The sequence below is a fragment of the Diorhabda carinulata genome, chromosome 1 (assembly GCF_026250575.1).
Source record: "Diorhabda carinulata isolate Delta chromosome 1, icDioCari1.1, whole genome shotgun sequence".
Classification (NCBI taxonomy): domain Eukaryota; kingdom Metazoa; phylum Arthropoda; class Insecta; order Coleoptera; family Chrysomelidae; genus Diorhabda; species Diorhabda carinulata.
The window spans coordinates 37,127,103-37,154,504 of NC_079460.1; the positions used below are offsets into that span (position 1 = coordinate 37,127,103).

The following is a 27,402-nucleotide window of genomic DNA, read 5'->3' on the forward strand; positions in this document are numbered from 1 at the left end:
GGTACATCGAGCGCACATTTGTAGGTATTTTGAAACCCTGTATTTAGCTTGAAATGTTTATTACTCTTAATAAAATAAGAAAAATTATAAAAGAGTTAACAACAGTGTAACAAAGAGTTAATACTTTCCCTTCAATGAGATTATAGTCATAGTTACTCAACCTTTTTTTTTGCCCAGAGGTGAGGTGGAAACTAATGCCTTCCTCACAGCGGGCGGGTGCAAATGCTGTGAGTTTGTGTGGGACTCTCACCCACTAAACCACCCTCCTCAATCCTCGGGAGTGTCGTGTACGCCGGGAGGACAACAAATTGTCATTGCATCAGCGTACAACACTTAATCCTTTGGATTTTTGAGCTGTTTCTTAGCTTCACTCCTCTACACCAGTCCGTCAAGACGGCACGAGAAGAGAGGAAGTTATTGAGCCACTCCACCAACTTCAAGGTCTTACAGCTCCCAGGAGTGTATAGTTCCTCAACCTAACCTAACCTATTCTTAAATTAAAAAGCTTTTTTATGGAAAGTTCAATATCTTACGCAATTCTCTAATTATTTCAAACCTAATACCAAAAATGCACTAATTCTTAGAAAAAATAACTTTTTCTAGCAATTTTTGCTCAATATCTTATATAATATTGAAAATTTGCTCATTTTGGAAAATTTTAGATGTTACTGATGGTTTTTTGTTTTGTCTTAATGACAGGGCCGGATTAAGCTAGAGGCTTGGGGGGGCTATAGCCCCGGGCCCCAGGTCCAAGAGGGCCCCATCATTCTGTATTTTTTGATATGTTGATACCACAAATCTAACGTATTGATATTATTTTGTGAATTTTTCCGGGTTTCCGAATTCCTTAAGGGGGCCCCGTCATTATTTTAGCCCCGGGCCTTATAAATCTTAATCCGGCCCTGCTTAATGATAATAATTATTCATAAGTTCGTATGTTTGCCCATCTCTAGTACTCATTTCGACAGATCAAATTTTCTTGTGCGCTCGTCGAACGACTTGTCGGATTCGGCACAGGTAGTGTGCGCTAGATGCATGAATTTTTTTCTAAATGTGCCTGTGCGCTCCATGCACATGCGCTCCTCGCACCCCACCAAATATATAAGAGCCAAATAAATCAAAACTCACGAAACTTGCATGAGTGAAATATAGAGAGTAAAGACATGAATTTGAGCTACCTTAGTTAAGAGATCGAGAAGAAAAGCTTTAAAAGAAAAAAATCACAAATATAGGAGCTGGTTCAATATCTGCAAAGACGCAAACAAATGCTGTCCATTAATAAAGAATAATCTAACCTTATCCACCTGTAGATAATATATTAAATAGATACCTGGAATATTTACTGTTCTCAATTTTGTGAATACCTCTGTACAATAAATATATTAAGTCTACAATTTTAAGGAGGTTAGTAATCACGTAAAATGATGCAAGTAGGTACTGGTACTATCTATATCAGAGAATAAAAAACTGCCCAGTTGAAAGTCGCTTTTCCTTAAAATATTAAATCAATTTGATAAACTAGCAACATTTTTTTTTTGAAGTGATGTTCCCTACATTTTTTGGTCCCTAATTTAAGAGACTTATCATTTAAACTATTTGAAACTGAGCCGACTATCCGAAGAGACGTGAGACATAATAAAAGAACAAGTATCTGTCTCTAATTTTTTTATTTGACTACCCTTAAATAAACGCAAAATTTCGGATGTTGGCGAAAGTTGGTCTTCCCTTAGTTCGTATTACTAGGAAGTTCCAACCGCGATTTTGACCATCGATAAAACAGAGTTTATTTATAGGTACATAGGCAAAATATGGATAACTGGAAATAATTCTTCATTTGCATGTGAAACTTTAGTAATTTGCAGTTGGTAATAATACCCGACCTCTCACTGCACCAGAACTGTGAATGTGAAAAATAGTGAAATGCTGTCCCAAGAAATAAGTCTCTGATATAGCAGTTCCAGAAGTCGATGTGCGATTTTGGGATTTTATTCGCATATTTCAGGATTTTAGATAAAATTATTTTGATATTTACGGTATATAGCAATGTTAATGTATATATTTTTATGAGTGTACATAAAAATTGACAAATTAATTTATTGAAAATCACCGTATATATAACCACACATTATATAATAATTACTCCTAAATTGCTTGTTTTCTTTCTCCTTCAACAAACCTCCAATTTACTATTAACCAATTCCTTTACATCTCTGCTAATCTGGCGGTTAGATTTGTAATGCCGCCGTCTAGCTCGAGCAATTTCTCCGCCCCCAAACATCACTCCCACTCCTACATTTAGAAATCGGGGAAGTGTCTCGAAAATACTGTCAAAGTGTTTATATCAGTCTATCATTCAGACCATTCGCGTATGAGCACCACAAGTGATAATAATCATCGAGATATTCCGATCCCTCTTTCGAAATATCATGTCACCATCGTAAAAAGTTAACAAACTTTAACGGTAATATTAATAATTAAAAACGGTCAGTAAATTTTAAGTATATCGGTTGAATTTGAAAACATGTCTTCGCCTAAACCTCTTAATCAAGAGCATATCAAAAGGCCTATGAACGCCTTTATGGTGTGGTCCAGGGGTCAGAGAAGGAAAATGGCTCAAGAAAATCCTAAAATGCATAATTCCGAAATTTCTAAAAGACTCGGAGCTGAGTGGAAATTGTTGAGTGAAAGTGAGAAGAGACCGTTCATTGATGAAGCTAAAAGATTAAGGTAAATATATATATATATATACATGCATTTATTAAATCGTCTATAAGTAGGTACAAAAACACGTTTCCATTTAATGATAACAAAAACATTCACAGATTTAGAAAGTAACTAGTTTCCATGAGAAGTAGAATATTAAAAAGTTGAAAAAACGTTCATTAGAAATCATATTGACCAGTAATAGAAAATTCCTCAATATACTAATGATAATTACACACCTGTAAAATTGATTCGTAAATGTTTATGAAGGAATGAGATTAAGATAATCATTTGTTAAAATTGTTCCATAATTGTTCGTAATTGTAGTAATGTTAATGTAATTTAATGAAGACAATTATCTTTAAAATATATAATAATCACCAAAAGAACGTTTATTTATAATTAATTCATTATCAACTATTTCGTAAATTTCTTATATAAACCTGAATATTTGAAAACTAAATCAACTACAGGAAAATTTGTTGACATATTGTGCCAGGTAACGTGAGCATATTAGATAAACTTTGTGTCAAATGAACAGTCATGTTCAATCAATAAAACATAAATGCCACCGTCCACAAATACTTTCAATAAGACCCCCTCTGTAATCATAGTCAAGGTTTTTGTCAGAGTATTGTTTATTCACATTAACCTACCGTATCATATTGTTGTTTCCAGCAAATTTGTTATTATTTTCTTATCCGTGAACTATACATTTATATAAGATAAAACACTTACTTTGCTTTTCATGCATCATTAAATTAGATGAAAATCTATATATCATGAAATGAAAAAACGTGAAAACTGAAATATTTTCCTCTGATAATCTATAATGTAAAACCTGTTCGCAAAAGACGGGACTGAAGTAAATTATCAGCTTCAATATGTGTAGAAAACAACTATAATAATAATCTTCACTAATTCCATGTCGTCCATAAATATATTAATGATAATAATCCTTCACATAAGGTACAACAAGCTTATGCAATTATTTATTCATAGTCGTCATCAAAAAAGAAATATGCTTTAGATTTTATGTTATGTTGATGGTTATTAAATATGAAGTTGCAAAAGATATTAGTTCACAACAACTCTCAACGCAAAATATTCAGTGAAAAGTTTCATTATAAAGCTATCGTATATCTTCCTATTGTGATAAAGAAAATTAAGGTCTTTGATTATGGTTCAATATTGTTACGAAATGCTCTGATCACCATATTTGTTGTAAACGGTCGGATAAGATTCTAAATTATTATAATTAGTTATAAAGACGAATATTGCATTAAATAATCTAGTTTTGTCAAATCCTAATCTATTGATACTAATATAGGACAACTAGATCTCGTGAAGGTCAGGAAAATAAAGCAGATATGTATATCCATTGTACTGAAATAGCATTTACATACAACTTATATTAACTTTTAACGGCACTGTAAATGAGTGGTTTGTGTAGTTGTTAAATCGAACACTTATTTTAGTCCTTGATCAGTTGTTTGGATTTCCGTTAAATAATGAAGCGACGAAGCAAACAATAATTAAAATAAGTTTTTTTACATGACCGATTGTATGAAATACACCTTCATTTGCTCTTATATTAAAAATATTGATAATCTAATTATTTAGAAAGATTTATTGTCACTCAAACACTTTACATTAGAGTGGGATTGTGTTTTGACTAATTTAAAACCTTGTTTTTCAGACAAATATTATTAATATCATATTTTAATCTAAAAATCGTTTGTATCAAATCAAATTTCAATCCATTTATCAAAAAATTTGGCAATAAGAAACTCACGAAAGCCTAGAAGATAAATCACGAATTATATTATAAATTATCTTCACATTATTGTTCCGTTGATACTGCATACTTGCACGGGCGCGACATCCAAAATAGGAATCTTCATTTTACCAACACAAGTTTGTGTACGAAGTGACCTATTTACCAAAAATGTTGGGTCTAATTTTTTTCTATTAAAGAATTTGTCTATATGATGTGAGGATCTCTTAGTTAGGGATCAGCATCAGCTTTGACATTTTTTTAAGAAAGGATCTTTTCTGTTATCGTGACTTTTTAAAATTTATATTCACTTCGATGCTTGGTAGTTCTAATGGCAAGGATAAGGTCACCAGGATAGCATGGGCCGAAATCTATAAACTCGATTTTCACCCTTTTAGATTAAAGTTTATAAAGGTTATGTACGCGCACTGCGACCTGAGAGATACACTGTTTCCTTCCTTTGCTTTCAATCTTGATCAAACTGAATATCCTGGCACATGTTTCTGCTGTATGTATAAATTATGCGCTCCAGTGTTTCACTCTATTCTACACAGAATCTGCAGTCGTCTTATATTCATTCTCTCAAAATATTTGAAGTAACGTAATCTCTGTTTTATGAAAATAATGTTTCACAATTATATCCATGATGTTTTATAAGACCCGGGGCTAAAATAATGACGGGGCCCCCTTAAGGAATTCGAAAATCCGGAAAAATTCACAAAATAATATCAATACGTTAGATTTGTGGTATCAACACATCAAAAAATACAGAATGATTTCCAAATGATGGGGCCCTCTTGGACCTGGGGCCCGGGGCTATAGCCCCCCCAAGCCCCTAGCTTAATCCGGCCCTGATGATGTAATTAGGTGATTCTAGATTTTTTTTTAATAAGCTGTCTATTTCAAGCAATAACGGTGTTAATTGTTTAATGATTTAACATAACATATGGACAATAATTTCAGTAAATTTATCTTATTACTTATTATTTTTTTCATTTTGGAGTTAACAATTATTTTTTTCTTTAAAGCTGTTTTTCATTTTGCACTTTTGCATTCTCTCCATAATTGAGAGATTGAATTGTTTAACCATTTATTTAAACACTTAGCTGATGTCGATTTATTCACATCACTTGCATCATATAAATAAATTCACTCAAAATGAAACAAAATCAAAATTGTGTCACGAGATTACGGATTTACATAAACGAACAAACAAAAAGCAAAGTGAAGATAATAATGTGATAAATAAGATAAGCAGCAGACTTAACAGTAATTAAGACAAGTCCTATTTAAATATTCCATACAAAGCAAAAGGCACTCAATTAGTATGTGCTTCACCCTTCACAATAAGTAACAAGCGGTGAACAAATATCACCTACTGTTTTAAAGATTTTGGTTTCAATTCGTGAGCTTTTTTCTAATAAATCTCTACTTAAAAGAGAATTATTGAGGTCACTTTCCTTGAAGCAAATCAACGTGCATTGTAAAACCTATTAAAATGAGTCTATTTGGGCTTCAGTTACGTAAAGATAAAGAAATATTTCATTTGATTTACTGTCACCAAATGTATAGTCTGGTTTTTGAATAATGAACACAATAAAATTTGCATTAGATCGTGATTGTATTTTGACTTATTTGAACCCATGTTCTTTCAGACAAATATATGCATAATGTTTACCCTAAATGTTATGTATATCGTTCTTAATATTCTGAACAATTGGTAATAATTTCATGAATTGTAATCTAACGATAAAATGAAGAATTGTTTTATAAAACTCTCCAACAAATACCATTTTAGTCCAAATTGACGCCTTGAAAATATTCATTTGTTCACTACGTAGTCTTTGGAAATTTTTATCAATCTATGTGATCAAATTATTCGTATTTTCAATTGAGTTTGAAGTAAAGTACATATTTTTGAATCACCCAGTATTTTTACCAATTATTGCCACATTCCAATTCTTACAATTTTATTTCATTTCGTTTTCAATATTTTTTGTAGAAAGTAAAAGCATTACTTTTTTCTAATTAATAAAATCGTTTTTATAAGGTAGTTGAAGTACCTTATTATAAGTTATTTCCAGAAGAAATTCCTATGCTTTTTGGCCTTCTGGAATAGCTCTGTCGAAAATGTACTAGATTATTATTTTAGAAAATGACCAATGAAACAACTACAATTCATTCTATTCATTTCACTTATGATTGAATAGACTCGCGCCAATAGTGATTTCATTAGAAAATTTTTAGAACTCGACTTTAGCCAGAAATACGTCGAAAATAATAATTATTAGATAGATTAGGTAATTTTCTCTCTCAGACTTCAATGATTTTAGACAGATCTTGAACTTGAACAATGCTTTGTTCATTTGAAAACGTTGAAAATTTTTCACACCATCTTGAACAATATTTTTTCGCAAATCTTTTTCTTTTTATGATTCAATTGATTTTTCGACTAAAAGTGATTTGAGAAAAGTTCGAAATTTTATTTAAAAAATTTGGTTAACATTCTCTATTTCATTGTTTCTTCGAAAAGTTCTACTTTACGACAATAATCATGAGTAGAAATATATGTGAAAAAACAAATGATTGTGATATATTACGAAGTTTACTATTTTTAATTTAAATATCTTTGATTTCACAAGTATATATGTGAACGATTGGGATAGACTTATTTGAATAACCTGAAAATCTATTCTACTATTGAAACAAGGGTACAATTTCAAAGATGACATTAAATTTATTCAAAATAGTAGCAGTACATAAAAATATTCTTACATCAAGCAATTATTTACTATTGGTCTTGGTCTTTTTATATATCATTCACAAAAAAATGTACATTTAACGAGGGCTATACAAAAAACAAGATGACAGACGAAAAAGTTTTTTTATAATAGTTCTTCGAAAATTAAATTAAAACCACTTAGACCTAAATTATTTATTTCAGTATAAATTAGTCTTTGAAGCAGGTATATGTATCTTTAATAATCATATTGTGGATTACTGATTCTTCACCTTTCGATTATAAGTACTCCATTTTTGTTTATTGCGGATGATATTAAATGTTCTATAAAATGTAAAGAGAGCTTTACCACTGCTTCACGATCAGTAACAAGCAGTTTGGCCAATTGTAAGTTTCAAGGTTAGTGAAAGCTTTAAAGATTTTCGTTTCATTCTTTGGGTTCATTTCTAATAAATCCCATATTTAAAATAAAGTACTCGGTAAAGTATCGGTTTAATGACATTTTTATTTCATGCAAGTTGCAGTTCTAGAAAGCGTCTAGTTACTTTTCTGATCCATTTTAGCTGTTTTTCGACGTCTATGGGGAATATAATCTCTGTGTTGGCTCGAGATTTTTGTGTTAAGCATTTATTTCTGGAGGTCTGCAACTACACAGAAAATATCTGAATTAATAGGAACAACCAATAGTAAGTGACAAACGTACATCGTATGTAATATTTTCATTTTGCAAGAGGTTGAATGCACGTGGTCTTGCTTCTATTTTGGAAAAAAATATATTTATTTTTTAACGTAATCTTGATTTATTCGCGCAAGCGTTGCTATAAGTTAGCATAATAGTCGCCGACTATAGTTTTTCTTTGTCCAAGATAGTCAATGGAAATTATCCCACGCGCATCCAAAAAAAAGCCGACTCCATGACATTGTCTGCAGATGGAACGGTCTTTGCCTTCTTTGGAGCCGCTTCTCCCTTTCGAGTCCATTATTTTGATTGTACTTTTGTTTCGAGTGTGAAGTGATTGACCCAACTTTCACACAGCTTTCTCATGTCCAAATTTGCCTACTACGTCTGCTATCTCTCCCACTTCCAGTCAATGATCATTAAGTACCTCTTTGTGGATATCATTCAACATTTCTGGGGTCGTCACCTCATTTGGTCGACCACTGCCATGCTGGTCTTCGCAGGTCGTATTATACTTCACTCTTGATACCCAGAGTAGAATCTACACATATTGGTTTTCTTTGTTTACAAATTCACTGAAAACGTCCACTATTGATGACTAAACAAATACCAAACTGCGTGCCGTGTGCACTTTTCTAATACAGTGGTATTTTTTAAGCAACTACCGCCAACTTTTGATCAGGCCAGGTACTTTTGGGTCCATCCTCGTATTTCATACCACTGTATAATTTTTTAATGCCTAACAAGAATAATATTTGTTTCTACTTAACTGGTTATAGAACATTCTCATTACTTTTTTATCCATTTTGAAAACAATTTGGAGAATCATGAAAATTCCATAATGAGCTAGAAATTCCAAGAATCTTTTTATTTTCTTGTAAAAAATTTGTTCAGATTCTATAATGCTATTATATCAAAAAATAATGGAGCACTATATATTTTTCACATATTTTATTTTAGAGAAGAGATTATTTGAAATTTGGAGCTCAACAAAAAACATTTTGATTGTAAAATTTGACAATAAGAGACGTTTGGGTTTTTCAAGATGTTTGGGTATGTAATAAAAATTCACAATTTGATCTCCTAAGCTGCACTTTGAAATTTTGTTTTCGTAGAAATAATTATGTTAATAAAACATTCCTAAAACTAATTTGGACCACCCCTTTGTTTGTAGTTTACAACTCAAAAGCAAATTTAGTACCTCTTATCAAAACATAACAATATTTACTAAAGTATATAGTTGAATATTTTACAACTATTCTGTATTCTTTTAATTGTATTGTGCCGTTTCCAATTCGTGTGAGATAAAGCATATCTTAAAACAATTTTGTACATGTTCAAACAAATGGAATCGTACTAATGGAGATTATTAAATACATATTTTCTATGTGCAATAAACTTTAATAATCTAAATACACAAACAATAAAACGACTAATTTGTTCTACATGTGACTGTTCATTTGTTCTGGGATTATCCAACTGGGATGTTACTTTTTATCTTCCAGGGACAGATTTTTATTGGATAAATAATTGTTAGGTGCATGAACATCTATTTGTTCCCATTTGTGATTAACACAAGTAGTAAACACCTTAAAATAACCCAAATTCAACCCTAACCAAACAAAACATTACACTCCCCTATTAGTTATTTTTGTAGAATATGTTTCGCAAAGAGATAAACCAGAAAATAGAAAGAAATGATATCTAGAAAAGGAATAGACCATCTTACATTATTATAGTTGATCAACTCTTAATCTCTCTGTATGCAGATATGATCTGATTGAAAAAATCTAAAAAATGTACTTCCTTCAAATTCCATTCAGACATTAAACATTTGTGAATATCATCTTTGGGCTTCATGATTCTACTCAGAATTCATGTGCAATCAAATACTCAAGGATCAGCTTCTCTGCTGATTTGAGTACCTTAATATAAACTCCTTAAAAATCAATAAAACGTCTGGTATAATCAAACAAAAGTTACTGTTTGATTGATCACGAGTTGTATAATTTATGAGCATGGAATCAAAACTGATGTTTTCACTAAAACTAATTATTTGAATTATTTGTACAAGACTAACAAATTCTTATTGAAATATAAAAATTTCTGCGGCTAGTGGCTATTTTTTTCAATCACCATTTTTCTAATATATTAACTGTACCATTGAGTGTTTCCGAGATTTGAGACAAATTCAAAATGGGGCATTGCAAAAAATCTAAATGTCAGATTACGCTCAAACCTCGCGTGACTATGTAGGACATTATGAGAATCCTTACGTACGTTGTAAACTGTTTATAAAATCAAAATTTCATTATACACAATCACTTTAATTGTAATTGATTGTTATAAATATGAATTTAGAGCATATATTAGTAGGAATTTTTCTCAGAGGAACAAGGGAGGGTAATTTTTAATAGAATTGAAGAATATTATTTAAATTGTTCCATTAATATTCATATGACATTTCATCCAAAGATACAGTGAATGAATCTGTACAGCAGCAATTACTTCCGCTGCATCTATTTCATGTGTTGAGATAAGCAGCTACAATTAGGTAAGATCGCATTTGCAGTTACACGAAAATTTTGAAAAACGCATCAAGCTTTGTTTTTAGTTTGAAAAAATGCTCAAAAAGCCCACGAAATGTCAAAATTTGACTATGGTGATCATGTAGTAACTTTGAAGACGATTTAAAAATGATATAAGGGACTTAAAAATAAATCAGTTAAGGACAAATAACGACTAGAACAGACGATTGACTAGTCGAAAGCTTATTAAAAACCATTTTTAGATAAGACGAGTGAAACCAATTTGTTCCGAGACTCATTGGAGATAATGTCGGGACTATGACTATGAATCTAAGTCAAGAATTCCGAGTTCTCAACGGAAAACCGATTACTTGTGAGGGCATATTGCGAATTCTTCACAAGAGGACAAATTCAAAATCCTAAACGATACAAATAAAATACCTCAAAAATGGGCCAACAGTTATCCTCACAATGTGCCATGTCACAATTCGTTTTCAATTCGCGCAGTTTTTGGTCTAAGTACATCTACCCGCCATGCACTTGTTGGCTCATCTCACAAATGACAAGGTTTGAAAGGGCTGCGACAGAGCAGAGCTCCTGCAAAGAAGCCTTCCTATCCAATAAGTGGTTTTCATCCAAGAGTAGCACTTTTAAAGTAATAAATACAAATTTTATTCACATCAGTTTTTCACTATGTTTTCCATAAGATAACTCATTATATTTTTTTGATCTCATCTCGTAAATGAAAATAATTGTATTAAATTGAAATTAAGCCTTAATATTAAGCAACAGAAATAGAAACAACTTCGTTTCTTCCCCCAATTGTTACGAATTAATTCAGTGAGCTCCCAAACAAAGTATCCGAAATGTGTATCCCATAACACAGTATTATGACTTTATTAATATGCCCTGTCTAATCCGTACCTAAGTCCCATTAATAGGACGCATACGGCCCATTCTGAAGCGCGCTCTGTTATCTTTTGTAAAACAGACGACCTGCTTTGTAGTGAATCACTTTAAATCTCTGTTTATTGAGATGGGGCACTCATGCAATCGCAGCTTAATAACTGTGAGAATTGGCAAGTTGTTAGTGTTATATATATGTAGGCATAGTCTGAATATGAATTTTTAATTTAGAATTAGGTGACTACTACTATTTCAAATTATATACAATCAATTTCAAACCAGGATAAAGGTAACTACATCGAGACTACCCAAAAATGATATAGCTCAATAAATGCCATTGATATATCGCAATTACAAAGTGTCTGGAGTTGATTTAATTGTTAATGTATAGACAATATCATGTTGTTTGGTTAAAATACTACGAATTTGTATTTTAGTATAAAAATTTTACTTGAACATTCACCTGTTTCTTCAGGTTTGTTAACGGATTTAGATAGAGGAATTCCAATCATTATCCTTTTTTTTTGCTACATACCTCGAATCTTCAACCACATTTAAATACTTAATAACTGAATCTAGAGTATCTCAACATTACGAATTTCCACAATTATGAAAAAAAAGCTCGAAATAGAATACCAGTTAATGGGTTTTTCGGAGTCGGTTACCAGAATTTCAATATCTAAATATATGAATGAGCCGCTGGAAAATCCTTGAAGCTTCAAGCACTACTTAATTTAGGAAAAGTACAGGTACAGTTCAATCTAGTTTGGTTGTATGGGAATGTGATAAATATCAATTTATTTTGATAAAGACTGAAAGAGGTTGAAACGTCAATGTTTTTACCAGCTTTTAAAAATTACTTTTTTATCAGATAAGATCTCAAATTAGGACGATTTGGTAACCAAAGAGTAAATTAAATTAATGTGAATCAATTTAAAAAGGTTTACAAAGAAAATAAATTATAATGGTATTTAAAAAGTGAATAAATGTACTATTATACATGATTATAATCATAAAGTTTTATATATCAATCAATAATTTTCAATCAAAGTCGATAATTAATCATTCTTCGAAGTAGGAAATGATAATTCCTTATAATATGGATATCAACTTTATCTTTTTTATATTCTGTACTCATTTAAGTAGCTTTTTAAGTGAAACATTATGATTTTATTTATCAATCTGTTTTTTGAAACAATGGCACTTTAAAATAAACAAATGCCAATAATTCCACTGTCAAAACGATAACACTTTAAATTGTAAATAATAAATTTGAAGTGTCTATCTACGTGTCTGATTGATCTGTGCAAAATATTTATCATGTGGGGTGACGGGAATAATGAATCATATTATGAGAAACACTGTACAAATTTCTGGCAATGTATTCAAAAGAAAATTATTCATACATAAATGAATGCAAAAGATACTCAATTACTTCTACTGTACCTACATTAGAAATATGCCTTTTATAACAGTTTCAGCAGTTTTTTTGACTAACTAGAAAAATTCTAATTCTAATTTCTATATTTCTTCGTAGTCGCCGTGAAATCATTTGAATAATTAGCAATTAGGAGTTGAGAACTCCATAACTTTCTGAATTTTCCGACTCTTTTCTAACAGGGCAACACTATTCCTATCAACAGGCATGTAAAATTTTACTGCTGTTGGAATTTGAATGAGCTGCGACATTCAGTTTATGTTTTACAATCAGAAAATTAAGAAAGTGAATTATGTGTGCACATAAAATATCATAAAACAATTACTCCAACCAATGATAAGCTTGATACATACTATTGGAGTCCTGCACCATCAATTTGGTGGTGAAAAAATGTTTACTGCATTCCTTGAACGTAACATCACGTAAAATGCCGAACGTTTAGACGTCCTGTCGAGGGCGAGATATTGAAGAAGCCACAGGAAGTTTTCCAAAGATAGGTCCCGAGTTGAATCGGCAATTAAAATAATAGTATATAAATTTTAAGAATACCAAATTTGTGAGATGTGCATTTTCCATAGCAAAAATTCATGGAGAGAGCTATAAATGGCTCCTTTATCCACCCAATTTTCGAAGTTCAGTCCCGAGTGACTGTTTCTTGTTTCCAAAACTGTTGAAATGGCTCGACATGAAGGAACTTGACTGCAACGATGAAATCGTCTTCGCAATTGACAAATCTGAGTTAAAGAAATGCTGGACAAAATGTATCCTTCTACATACCCTTCACTTTTTCACTTTTTTAAAGTACTTTAGATGAATTTGGTTTAAAGTTATTTATATTAAAGTTTTGTGGCATTTTCTTAAGAATTACAATTGAATTGAAATTATTCCATTTTGTTCTTCTTTTAGTAGACACTATGAAGTAATGAATCTTTATTTTCGAAAATATGGTGATTTAAATGTATTTTATTCTATATTTGTCGTTCTGAAACAATAATCTGAAAAGAAAAATATGAATATGCCTCTCCTCATAATATTTAGTTTCACTTTTCCATTTTTTTGAAAATCAAAAAGCTGACGAAACTCTTCCAAACATATGTAAGAACTTCCACATAAAAGTCCTGAGGATTATATAATACAATATTAGTATTGATTAGAATATTCAATACCTTATATAAAATCTCGAATGAAGCAGTCAGTAAATCATTTTCTTGGAATGATATGAACAGAAAATATGTGTAAGTGTGAAAATAGAATAGCAAATACAAAAGAGATAAGAGAATTTGATAAAATAATTCAATTATTAGATGATAACTTATGGAAAAATACGAGGGTCACTGTTGAAGTATTGTAGGTAAAATTTGTTTTTAGCAATGTACGTACTTATTTCATTTTAAAGTTAGAGAGCTAATTGTGCTGTTCACAATAATTTTAGTACATAAATATCAACCCTCATATATCAAATATCACGCATACCATAATTGATAGATCCAATTCAAGTATATTTATTATTGTGTACAATTTTATTGTTACACTATATTTTAACGATTCGTTGTTGAAGATAAAAGATTTCATATCTAAATTTGGAGTAATTTCTCACAATATAAATCTTTTTAATTATATCTTAACTAGAAATGGGACAATTTCGTCATTGCTTCTGTATAAACTGCTATTTAACGAAATCTCCCCAATAAAAATTTTGAGTTTTTCAATTAAAATACATATATAATTTATTACTGGGATCATAAGATAGCTTTGGATTGTGAAATTACATTATTGTTGATGTTTTTTTTTATAAATTTATCTTAAATAGGTACAATATAATTCAATCAAATTGAGTTTCTGTATATAAACATACATGGGACTTGGTCAATATATCAAACTGGAGAAAAAGTGAAAATGCAATGTTTAGATGGAAGAAAATGAGTACTGCAGATGACTGATTTTAAAAAAGGAAAAGCACTAAGCAACGAACTAGTACTATCCTAGGAAACACAAAATTATATACTATATTTAAAGGTAATTATTTATATATACAATGAAACTATTCCTTGGCAAAAAAATGACATTCCGATGTTATTGTAATCACAAATTTTCTTAAACATAAACACTTCTGCAAAGCTCAATCATGATAAGATATCCTTTTGGATTACTAATATAATATTTCTACTATCGTTTCAGCCCTATTACATTACAAAATTAAAATCGATTTTTGTAGGTCAACAGGTGTTCTTAATAAAATCACTTCGTTTAAAGATAAAATGAAATATATGCACCCCATCTAAAATTTTTGGATTTCTCTGAATATTTATGCTTTATTTTATTATTTCGTCATGTCAAATCATACGCGAAAGCCTTTTTGGGATACAGTTACAAATGAAGTCTAAGGTATTACCTTCTTATTAACAAATATGTAACACACTGTTCAAACATTAAATTGGTGTGTATTTCTGATATTCCTTCGTCTATAATTTCTGCATGAAAATACATCCTATTCCGTGAAACCTAGCGAAGTGTACATCAGTATATCTGGGTAGCAGTTATAGCACATCCCTTTTGAATCCAACAAGGATATACTCACGTCAAGTACTCGTACTGTTCTGTATTTAATAGTATTTATTTGTATTGTAATTGTATTTAATTTAGTACTGTTTTTTTCGTTTTGTATAAACTGATGTAAACGATTTACATATTTAAATTAACTAGATAAAATATCTGTTCAAACCTCTATTATGTTTTCGATGATAGTTGGGACAGCTAGTCACATGTCAATTCTATTGAACAAGGAAATTTCCTTCGAGAGTTTAATAACCAGTTCAATGCTTTCCGAACCGTTCAATGCTATTTTTATAAAACAATTTTTCTTTCATTACAAAATAGGCTCTTATTTTAGCGAATAATTTGAGGTTTGATTGAAACTGTCTTTCTTGCAGCATTTTTTTCGGGTCCAAAAACAACCAGTGGTCGCTTGGAGCCCGATATACAGAATGTGGTGGGTACGGGAGTAGTTCAGTTCATTAAATACTTTGTGACAAGGAGAATCAAAATTGTCCTTCTGCATATAGAGCCCTTTTTTTGTAACTTCCTACTCCAATCACTGTTAATTGTTTTCTCTAGTTCAAATAGTTGATAACGAATATGCAGTGTATATCCCAAAATACATAACCATAATCATGGTGTTTGATTCGGTTAGTAGGGCGTACAACGCTCTGACTCATGAATTGGTTTTTTAAGAGAAAATACAGCACCCATTTGTCTTCTTCACTCCGTATTTTACCTTCTCAATTCCTCCATTCGATTTTCTCCTTGTTGTTATATGTTATCATATACACTCGACCCAAAGGATCTATTTTGTCCCCCTTTCTTGCTACCATACTGGAGAACCCATTGTTTAAAGCTGATCTGTTAATCTCCCTCCTTTTAGAAACTCCGGAATGTGGGATGAATCCAGCTGCCGAAGATCTTCGTCTTCTATGTCATACGTTCCCAGGTGTTGTGCTCTGGATTTATGTAGTGTTTCACGCTTCGAGAGAATGTGGATAGATGTTTTGTCCTCTGCACGCCCCATTATCTAAGTATAGCGTCTTTAAGTGTCTATTGAGGTGGTAGTGCCCCGATAGGATTCCTGTTAGCATTCGTAAAATTGTTCTTACATTCAGCAGATCTTCTCTGATTATAGTTTCCCAGAAAAGTCTTTACCTGTCTCAGCCTCTGTAGGATACCCACGGAGTTCATTGTAGGATAACTTTAGTGTTCTTGCTTATCTCGTTTAATTTTCCTATGCCATCCCAAACGAATTTGGATTTTATGATATTACATCAAAAAGCTCTAATGGCTGCCTGGTTATCGAACATGAATATGATCCCCTGTTTGCAATAGCTCCTCTCTATATTGAACTGGACACATTTATCAATTGCATGAATTTCTACTTGAAAAATGCTTAGTGTGTTGCCCAGGCTTTCAGAGTGTTTTATTCTGGGTCCGTTTACTCTTGTACCAGTTCTTCCTGTTGCTTTAAATCTGTCCGTATACAATTTAATGGCATTTCTGTTCATTCCGTGTATGGTGTTTTGATCCCACTTACTTTTACAGCTTAGAATTGTCCCAGATTCGATCATTATTGAGGAACGCTTTCCAGTACTATGAGGAGAGGTGGGAGATTAGAATCACTTCTAGTGCAGTTGTTGGGCATGATTTCATAGCTCTGGCTGCACATATATAAGCCAGTCTTTGTTTCTTCGAGAGATTCTTCCTCTTGGTATTCATACTATTACCCCAATACCCCAGATTTGATGATTGGTCTCACAATTGCGTTGTACATCCATAATAGTGTATTTGGGTTATAACTCCAATTCTTCCCCGTGAAGTTTTTACACTCTATCAGAGGTTTTGTGTCTTTAGTGATTATCTCCTTTTCATGTTTGTTCCAGATATGTTCACTATCTAGTGTGAGTCCCAGATATTTCCCCTCAGTTTTCCACTTAAAGACTTGCCCGTCTAGCTTGATGGGCTTTTTTTCCTCTTGAAGGAAATTAGTTAGGTCTTATTAGGGTTGACGTCTTACCAGTCAATGCTGAAAAAATTGATGATAATTTGCATTTCGCGTTCAAATCTACTGCTGAACATTGGAAGAAAGGTTGGATGTAGTACTGCTACTACACGAGGTGTCCAACGTTTGCGCAAACATTCACCAATATTAACTGAACATTGGACGAAAGCTGGAGCTTTACCTAAACTTATCTTAAGTGATGAACAGCATGCAATAGATATATATTATTTTAAAATGAACTGGATGATACTCGCAACTTTAGTTTTTCATACAACACATTCACGCGCAAGAGGACAAGAAGTGTGTGTAGTTGTACCACAAGTGTCAGTACTGTCAGTACCACATTAATTTATGTAGAGCGCGAACGAGTGGGCCAACGCGGGCGCGTGCGTCAAAGTTTATAAATTGACCTTAAAAGTTTGTCCTCTAATATCATTGCAGCTGCAACATCAAGTTATATTTCATTATTTTCTTAAAAATATATACTACAGTAACTATTTGATACCCCACCTAAAAATTGACAAATTATTCTGATTTCCAACACAATTCTACTGTCTCAAACAACTATGTTGCATTAATTCCTCCAATTAATATTTATGAACGAAGGCACCGACACCGTTATTTGAAATCGTCTAGTAGATTGTTTGATTCGTATCCAGCTTTCCACACTTGCATAATAGAAGGGAACAGAATAGAATAGGAGGAGAATGGAATTGAATGTGTTACTGGCTTCTAAATGTGAAGCGATCGCTAGAGGTAAATACTCCAATTGCTTCGACGAATAGAACAAAAGAGGGCGCCCGAACGGCGTGAAAGGGGTGCATTATATTGAGGACGAGACGCGAGACGGGACCTGCTTGGAGACAATCTCCCATTGAATGAGATCACAGGAGGTGCTCAATGTGTCCTTACAATGGAAGCATTATCTTTTGTCGCCAGATGAATATGTTGGTTTAGATAGTATGTATTTACTCTGAGTAACTTTTCTTTATAGCGTAATCTTCGGAGTTCCGGTACATCGAATCCTTTCAAAATTGATTAATAGACACAATTCGGTCATTTGAAAATAGGTCAATATTAAAAATTTTGATCATATATATTTTTGAAGTTATTTTTATGTTAATGAACAAGAAAATTATATAAGCTGGCACTTTTTATTTGAGCGTTTCATATTCATATTGCGCATGTTATTGATACATATAAATCAATGAAGTTGGAATTTTTGGAATCGTTGATGATTCATACTGAACATACTGTTTACTTTACCACTAGACCAGCACTCGCACATTATAATGTCTGACGCGCGTTTCGATAACTAACTTATCGTCTTCAGGGACTTATGGTAAACAGTTTACATATCAATCAGTTTAGTGAACAAATATCGCTGTACATTTAACAAAACTCAACTTTACTGAACACTAACACTACACCAACACTCACATTAAACTCTCGGATACGCGTTTCGATAGCAAAGTTATTATCTTCAGAGACTATGTGCGAGTCCTGTTGGTTAGGTTACAAAAAATTTTGAAGGAAAATTCAAATCCCGTATATTATAAGAATGTTAATATATATTTTTTCATATAAAATTTGTTTGGAACCATATTATATTGTTTGTTACTTGACTTAATGAAATTTTTCTACAGTCAAAGTTTCCTTTTCTTTTTCTCTTCGATTTATTTTTATTTATCAATGCATCTCAATTTCTTTCTCTTTTTTAAGTCAAGTATGATATTCTTCATCAGCTCTCATTCGTAGGTTAATCTTGGTTGAGATAACTTCCCATTGCTCGTTAATATCTTCATGATTTGGTTTGTTTTCTGATTTTTTTCCAATTTTCTGCCATTTTTGCGTCTATACTAGATTGTTTGAATTTTCTTCAGTTCATGCTATTTTTTTTCTGTAATAAATGTTTTAAACGGCAACCCTCGTATAAGGTATATCAAATCTAAACTTCTTAAAACAATTGTTATTTTTCGGATTAAAGGAATGCCTGTCGTGGTGAAGAAAAGTGGAGTATATCTATATACATAACTATTTATCTTACTTTTAGTAAACTGTCAACCTGTGTAAACAATTCAAAAATATTTTTATCACTTACTACTGATAAGTGTTTCCGTATTTGAACAACTACAAAAATAATTTTTGAATGCGTTCTTCTCACTCTGTTCAGCTTAGATATACACCTTTTCGTATGTCGAAGATAATAATCTCTTTATGTTCAAATAATACCAATTCTCTATTTATCAGTTCACAAACAGAAACATTTCTTGAAAATAAATAGTTGGGATACAATTGCCATTGTGGAGTTCTTTTTCTGAAAATACCGATAGAATATGGTACTACTATAATATAAAAATCACATTTTGATATTTATTCCGTTATCACGTGCGTGATTATGAGAAATCTACAAAAAAGAGATAATGAAAGAATGATCCGAATCTATAATTCGTTCAATTTAGGAAAAAGGTGACAAATACAGTGTGTACAGTGTATAGAACTCTTAGAAACATGCCACGAGCTGTTAGCACAGACTGTTCGAAGACGATTGAATACCAATACCGTTGCAAATATTTCAGTTTCCAATCTTCGCTTTGTTTATGAAAAAATCATACAAAAATAAAGGCTTGGTATTCAAAGTATTCTTTGATTTTAACACAACATTTGAGACTTTGGTGAAAGCATTCTTTGGCCTTAGATGCAAAATTTTTCGCACTGCATTTCCAACATCTCCTTTGGAGTCAGAATTTCCTAAGCAAAAATTTCGCCATGGATAAGAATAAACACTAACCTCACAGTGGAAGATCCGCTCTACATGCTAAAGATTTTCGATCTTACTCCGCGTACTTTCACAATATGCGGTTTAACATTGTCTTATTGTAAGAGAACCCGCTTTCGGTTGACTAAACATGGATATTTCCCCGATGAAATCTCATATATTCGCATTAGATATCCACTATATACCTTGGTATTGATAATGATTTCAAAGTACACTAAACCTTCTCAAAACACACCATACACACAACAAATCTTTTCGCTCGAAACGACCACTTTTTGCGACAGGTTCTGACAATTGATTTTTGTCTTACCACTAATTTTCCATGTTTGAATGGTTTAGATAAATACATTTTCCATCGTAAGTAACAATGCATCTAATGCATTTTTGGGCAAGGCACCATCATCAAGTACCTGTATTTAAAAGAGTAAAGTGGTAAGCAGATTTACGAAGATATCCTTAATACCCTTGGTGATCAATGTCCTTCGTATGCGACCATGAAAAATTGGACTGCGAATTGGACTTCGAAAGAGGTAAATTTTCCATTGAAGATGATGACCGATCAGGAAGGCCAGTTTTTGTGTCGCGGACGCGTTCAGCATATAGTTCACGTCAATTTGGACATGAGAAAAATTGCTGCAAAATGGATCCCCAAATGTTTGAAAGTTGACGTGCAAGGGTAGAAGCATCGCGTACGATCTGTGCTCGATTTGAAGACGATTAGACTTCTCAAGCCGAATTGTTACTATGGATGAGACTTGGGGTACATTTCTACGATCCAGAAACAAAGCAACAATCGATGGAATGGCGACAATCTGGTTCTCCAAGATCTAAGAAGTTTCGTGTCCAAAAATCTGCTGGAAAAGTTCTTACTTCAGGTTTTTGGGATTGCCATGGAGTAATCATGATTGATTTTTTGGATAAGGGAAGAACAATAACTGGAGATTACTATTCGACATTACTGTACCAATCTACGGGAAAAAATTAAAGAGAAAAGACGCGGAAAACTATCCAAAGATGTTTTTTTGCAGGACTACGCCCCTGCACACAAATCTCATATTTCGTGACCCCCATTATTCACCAGACTTGGCTCCGTCCGACTATTATCTCGTTTAATTGGTTGAAATAATGGATAACGTTCTTTATATTCCTCGCAATTTCTTTGATTTGAGACATGATTGAAAAATCCGAAAGACTAAAATCAAGACTTCTCGGATTCCAAGTAAACTCATAACCTCCTAGCAACGACAAATTTATAGTATGCGTCAATACTTGTACCCTGGTGATTTGTTGTTGAATAGGTCTAAGTAATGGAGAAAATTGAAACCGTGTGGCAATTGAAAAATCAAAGAACAGTCCATTGAATATTGAAACCAAAGATTATAATTGCAGATATCTCCGAACTCACACAAACCCACTGTAATTTGATTGATTTCATCGCGAATCTCATATATTTTATTATTTTTTTTTGTTACAGGGCTCTTCACATGAAAGAACATCCAGACTACAAATACCGTCCACGAAGGAAACCAAAACCATTGATGAAAAAAGAACCAAAATTTGGTTTCTCGATCTCACCACTGTTATCTCACTCCCAACTTGATAATTCGTCACTTTCGCGTTCATTAATGCCTCCAATATCAACCGCCACAGGTCTACCTCCCTTCGATCACGAACATCTAAAGCTTTCAAGAACCCTATTTCCACCACTGCCTTACCTTTATCATCCATTCCGTCATCCAGATGAATCCAAATTTGCAGCAGAGCTTGCGTTGCTTTACAGTAACAGTCCGATATATCCTCCTGGTTTGAACTGGCCGATAACGAACAATGTGAACAGCAGTGTACCCTGTAATATATGCCCTCCTACATTTCCTAGAAGATCGCCTAGTCCAGAAAGCATCAAAAGGCCGGTTTGTGTAATAATGAAGAATGATGAATTCAGAAACGAACCACTTCCTGCTCATGTTATATGAAAACCACTACCGGTTCTACCGGAAAGGTTGAACCTAGGAACTTGGTTTAGTGATATCTCGAATCTAGCGACGTCGAGTGCTACTGGAACCTCTTCAGGTATAGCTGAATATAGAGATAGTCCGTCTGGAAGAGACAGTAACAGTCCATGTGACTTAAGTGAAAAAAATGTTAGATATCATAACTGAACTGTAAAAATAGCTCTTTTTCGAATTAATTAGCAATTCATCTAGATCTGTTTAGCGATGAATAATGTTTCATAGTTACCTTAAAATTATGTTCTGAGAAACTCAATAAATAAAATCACATTCAAGAAAACAGATTTTCAGGAAAAATTATTGTTTATACCTATGTATGCTTTTTTTACTGCACAATCTAAACACGTTGTTTCGAATTTCTGTTCAATTACAATTTAGTTCACATGTAAGTAGAAAACTTAGATGTTTTTATACTCATTCAGATATAAGGTTGGCTCAAATTGTGTAAAGAGGGACAAAGTTGATAACAAATTTTGGAAAAACAGAAAGTGATAAATATTATTTCGATTTCCAAATAGAAATCCAGAAAAAGGATATGAAAATGTAATTTTATCATCGTGTATTCTTTGAAACTTTTTAATCACTGTTTTTGTTTTCATACTCTCTTTGAAGTTTCCATCTGTATTTTAAAATGAACATTATAAACCAGGAAAATTTTTTAAAATAATCAATTATTTGGAAAAAAAGATCTGGACTTGATTGATAAATCTTATTTATAGTAAATAATACATATTACCTATCAAAATTATTATGAATGTAAAAAAAAGTGTTTGTCTAGAATCTCTAAATTGTTTTTTGTAAAAAATTATCAATTTTGTACATAACTAAAAAGTAGTGTCGATTCTATTGGATCCAGTTTATTAAGCAATTTCATTTGGTATATTACTTCTGCAATAGTACAAATTATTTTTAATATTTTTATGATTAATTGCGGAAAAAAGTCTGATAAATATTATATATCTCTATTTCAAAATAAAATCCTAAAACATCTTCCTACCTATTCAAGTATGGCCAAAAGTGGACTTTTGTTTCATCACTCTTTTAAATAATACCGAAAAATATTTCCATTGAATATATTAGTCCCTTCAAATATTTATTTTATATTATCCTATGAATAGATATGAACAGATTTCATTTAAGACATCTTCGAATCCAACTTCCTAATATAATTGTAGATACAGATTATATGCATAAAATGGACGATCTTCTATATATTATTCGTCGGCTAGGTTTGAAATTAGCCTAAGATTGACAGAGCACGGTCTACATTTTGTAATTACTCCAGCAACAACTTTTTTACTGTTTTGACCACATTCTGACTATTCTTTTGTAGACGACGCTACAACAACGCGGTAGAAATATTTAAAACGGTGAATCGTGATTCTGTCTGTTCTTTTACAAATAAATAAAATTACTGTGTCAACTTAAAATCGTGTACCGATCGACAGTCGCGAAAACATAGATGTCCATTTTGACCTTTATAACAGCACAGCATTTTTTATTTTGTACTGCACATAAAAAAAGTAGCTATCAGATTTCTTCCAACCAATGAAATGAATTCTATCATCTACAAATCAACCAGTTTTCTTTGAAAAATGTTTGCACATTTCGAAAGTAAAACATCCTGAAACGTTCTAACAATGCTTACTAACAAAAATATTGAGACTTTTTATCAATTTATCGCAAAAAAAATGTTAAATTTTGTGAATCTTCAGAGATTGATGTTATCAGGCTTTATTCCTAAAATAAAATATTCTGTGCCATGTTGTTAAATGGGACGGTGCAATTTTATACATTTAGTGTATTGTTACAAACGTTTCTTTCCAATTTTTTGTACTATGCTTAGTAATGAATGTAAAAATTCTTGTTAATGACTATAATTTGTTCGATATTATGTAAATAGTTGATTACATTGTTGGCAATTTTTATTTCAGTGTGTTTTACCATTTCTAAATAAATGTAACTGAACTGTTAGTCCAATTGTTTTATTTAAATGTTAAAATCTAACTTGATCAAAATTGATCAGAGTCACCCACATCAACATCCTCTATTCTACCTTTACAAATTAAACATAGAGCTTATAGGAACCTAAAGCTCTAAATCTGCTGCTCAGAGTTTTTATTTAACAAGGGGCATTGTATCGTAGACTTGATGAAGTTTGACAGTTTTGAAATTCTAGCTGTAAAAGGTGGTTTAATGTATTTAGACTTCACTGTACGAGACTTAAGAGTGTAACGACCTTTCCTAAGTTTCACTAATTAGTCCTTGGCTGTTTTTGGGGATCCAATATTTTTCACTTTCGACAAACAGACGTTTACCTTCATATTTGTGTGTATGTGTTATATCTAAGTGAGTATGATGTAGTACCTTACACATATTACTTCTTCACATTATTCAATACCGTGATTAAACTTAAATTATATAATTAAAATTTTATTCTTCATTCACACTAACAACTCCATTTCTTAAACCGCTTATTGACAGTTATGAGCTCGCTATATTGTTCAATATTTTTGTAACGCAACCCATGGCGTGTCAGTAAAGGTTGTGATGTTGCTAATAATAGGTAAAGAAGCTGTCTGAATAGGTAGAGTTTGAAATGAGGATACGTCGTAGATATTCGAAATAGTAATATTGAGTATCGCTAGGTATTTATTAAGATAATTTACTAAATGAATATAGAAAAAACATTGAGGAAAATATTGAGAGAGAAGCAGTTAAATAATTAAAACAGAGAAATAGATGATGAAATGAAATAATTAATTATTGAATACCAAGAAGACGACGACGAAAGCTTTGTCTATAATGCCATACTCTTCAAATTCAGAATAGAGCTTACAATTTAATAAATGCACTTTTATACTGGTCGTAAAAAGTATGAGTCATTATTACACCACATATTCTGGAACCAAAATTGAATCGATTGAAGTTAACTTACCACCGTAAATCTGGTAGAACCATTTCAAGTTATCAACTGGTAACTAATTTGTTATATTTCGAATATTCATTGCTTATTAATTGCTCAAAATGACTCTCATTAATATATATTTTTGACAATTGTCGCACTAACAATTTTTACTAAATGAATATATGTATATCACCACAAAAGTTTGGAGTGTTTCAGATCTTTACTTCTATAATTTTCACGTCGGTTTTATTTTGATAGATGCTCTAATAAAAGAAAAATGTCACCTATCAATTCTCAAAACATTTACTAGAATTCAATAGTATTTAGTAACTTAAATCAGCTATAACATTTTTAAATGTGGTAAGTCAGATTTAACCGAATTATTTATGGCCCCGTATTCATCCTTACGTGGAGTACTTTTTATAATTTATGAGCCTTTTACAATGAAGTTTGCCCATTTGCCTATTCTTATATTATGTGCCTTTCTGTTTAAAAATTGACGAAACCCAATTAAAGCAAATTAACACTGTGATACATCAGCTTTTCAATTGATTACTGCTTTTATTGGTCTTCTCATCGGCGAAAAGTTTGGATTACTGAACGTGCATTTTAAAACTTACTACTTATCTAGTAGTATCTATTTTTTCTGGATTTTTGTTAATAAGGGATACTCTTTTGTTTATAACATACGAACAAAACGAAAAAATAAGCATTTTGTAAGTTTTAGAACTCAGCTCCTTGGCTGTGCTGTAAGGTAATCATTCCATTTATGGTTGGATTTGGTTTGGGTATTATTCTATAATACTTAGGATCCGTTGTAATTAGCATGTTTAGCTTGATAATTCTCTTTAACCCTTTTATTTTGATTTTGGAACAGTGTGGCTTACTTTTAGTGTTTGATTCTGTGTAACTAAATAATATTTCTAATGGTATATCTTGATATATTAACACTGTCAGCCATTTGGGAAGTATTTTGACCTTACATACAAGTACTCAATAATAACATCAATGCATAGGAAACGAATTTAAATACTAAAATAAGCTTCTTACACCGTTAAATATAATTAATTGTTTTACAAAGCCTACGTTTTATTGATTAAAGATGATAAACAGACTATACAAGTTCCTAGTCCTCTATATTATTTCGATAAACACCACATTTACAGAGAAAACCATTTCAGCATAAAAATTCGAAAATAGCCTTGTTGGTTTTATTATTTATCCGTAACCATTCAAGAAAACCAAAAATATTACCTTAAAAATCAAATTTGCTTGGACAAAATATCTCTTCAATATTCAAAATTTAGGAGGTATGAGCTGGGGATATCTTTTCAAATCAGATAAAGAATGTATCATTTTATTCCTTGAAAGGCGGTGACAATTTTTTATTACAAGAAATAAAAATAAACTTTCTACTTCTCAGACCTTTTCATAAGTTTTTTCTTGATAAATCCTTTTTAGTTTGGGTTTCTTTTGATAGAAATTTAATAATAAAAATTCACTTTCGGACTTATTTCAGTCTTTATCAAAATATAAGTTGGCATCAATAACTTGTATAATTATATTAATGAATAGATCACAACATTTCTAAAAATTCTCTTTTGCTTGACATATGACATATCAAAAAAACATACATTCAAATAAAAATAAAAAATTCAGAAGTTCTTGAAAAGCAAAGAGAATTCTTAGAAATTTTGATTTTCATGTTGTAGATCTATCGATTAATATAATTACGCAAATTATCAGTGTCGATATCATATTTTGATAAAGATAAATAGGTTGAAATATCAATTATTACTATTTTTAAAACAGTTTCTCATGCTTCCTAAGTTGGAATTTCTGTAACCGTTGGTGATATTCATACTGAACACAGTAAAACGGTTTTACTTTCAGTCTCTGAAGACGATAGCTTGTCAGACACTATAATTGTGAATGTTGGTGTAGTGATAGTGTAAATTTACTCATGTAGTATTTTATTTTGGGTTATAACTAAAATAAATAGGATATACTTATTACAGTTTTCACTTATACCCAATGTAAAAATAATGTCATCGGATGATAAATTAAAAATAATAAATCAATATTTCAGCACAGATTGATTACATTTATCTCGTGACAGCTCTCTCAATCATAGTAATTGTTTTAAGTTCACTTTGAAAATAAATTAATACTTCAAATTAAGTACATGACAAATTCGCTAAAAAGGTATTGCGTGATTGTTGTTAATACTTATTTTATCTTCATGATAAATATCTTATAATTAATATAAACATACTAGCAAAAGTACAAATTAGGAGGAAACGTTCAAAATGGCACATTTTTTGGTCAAGAAAAGTTCTGTTTCAGCCAAAGGAAAGAGTAATTCAATACTCATTAATTCCATAAATAT

At 31.6% G+C, this 27,402-nt stretch overlaps 1 protein-coding gene across 1 annotated transcript; it reads left to right on the forward strand.

The window, feature by feature from the left end:
• Positions 1 to 2,334: 2,334 nt before the first annotated feature.
• On the forward strand, positions 2,335 to 24,079 carry LOC130897998 (transcription factor Sox-14-like). Its single transcript, XM_057807017.1, has 2 exons — positions 2,335 to 2,727; positions 21,571 to 24,079. The coding sequence occupies exons 1-2, from the start codon at positions 2,522 to 2,524 to the stop codon at positions 22,067 to 22,069; spliced, it is 705 nt and encodes a 234-aa protein (XP_057663000.1). The 5' UTR covers positions 2,335 to 2,521; the 3' UTR covers positions 22,070 to 24,079.
• Positions 24,080 to 27,402: the final 3,323 nt, after the last annotated feature.

Bases quoted from the DNA above. Each gene is read 5' to 3' on its own strand.
- LOC130897998 (XM_057807017.1), top strand. From the start codon at position 2,522: ATGTCTTCGCCTAAACCTCTTAATCAAGAGCATATCAAAAGGCCTATG. The intron at 2,728-21,570 runs GTAAATATATAT...TTTTTGTTACAG, and splicing joins GATGAAGCTAAAAGATTAAG to GGCTCTTCACATGAAAGAAC.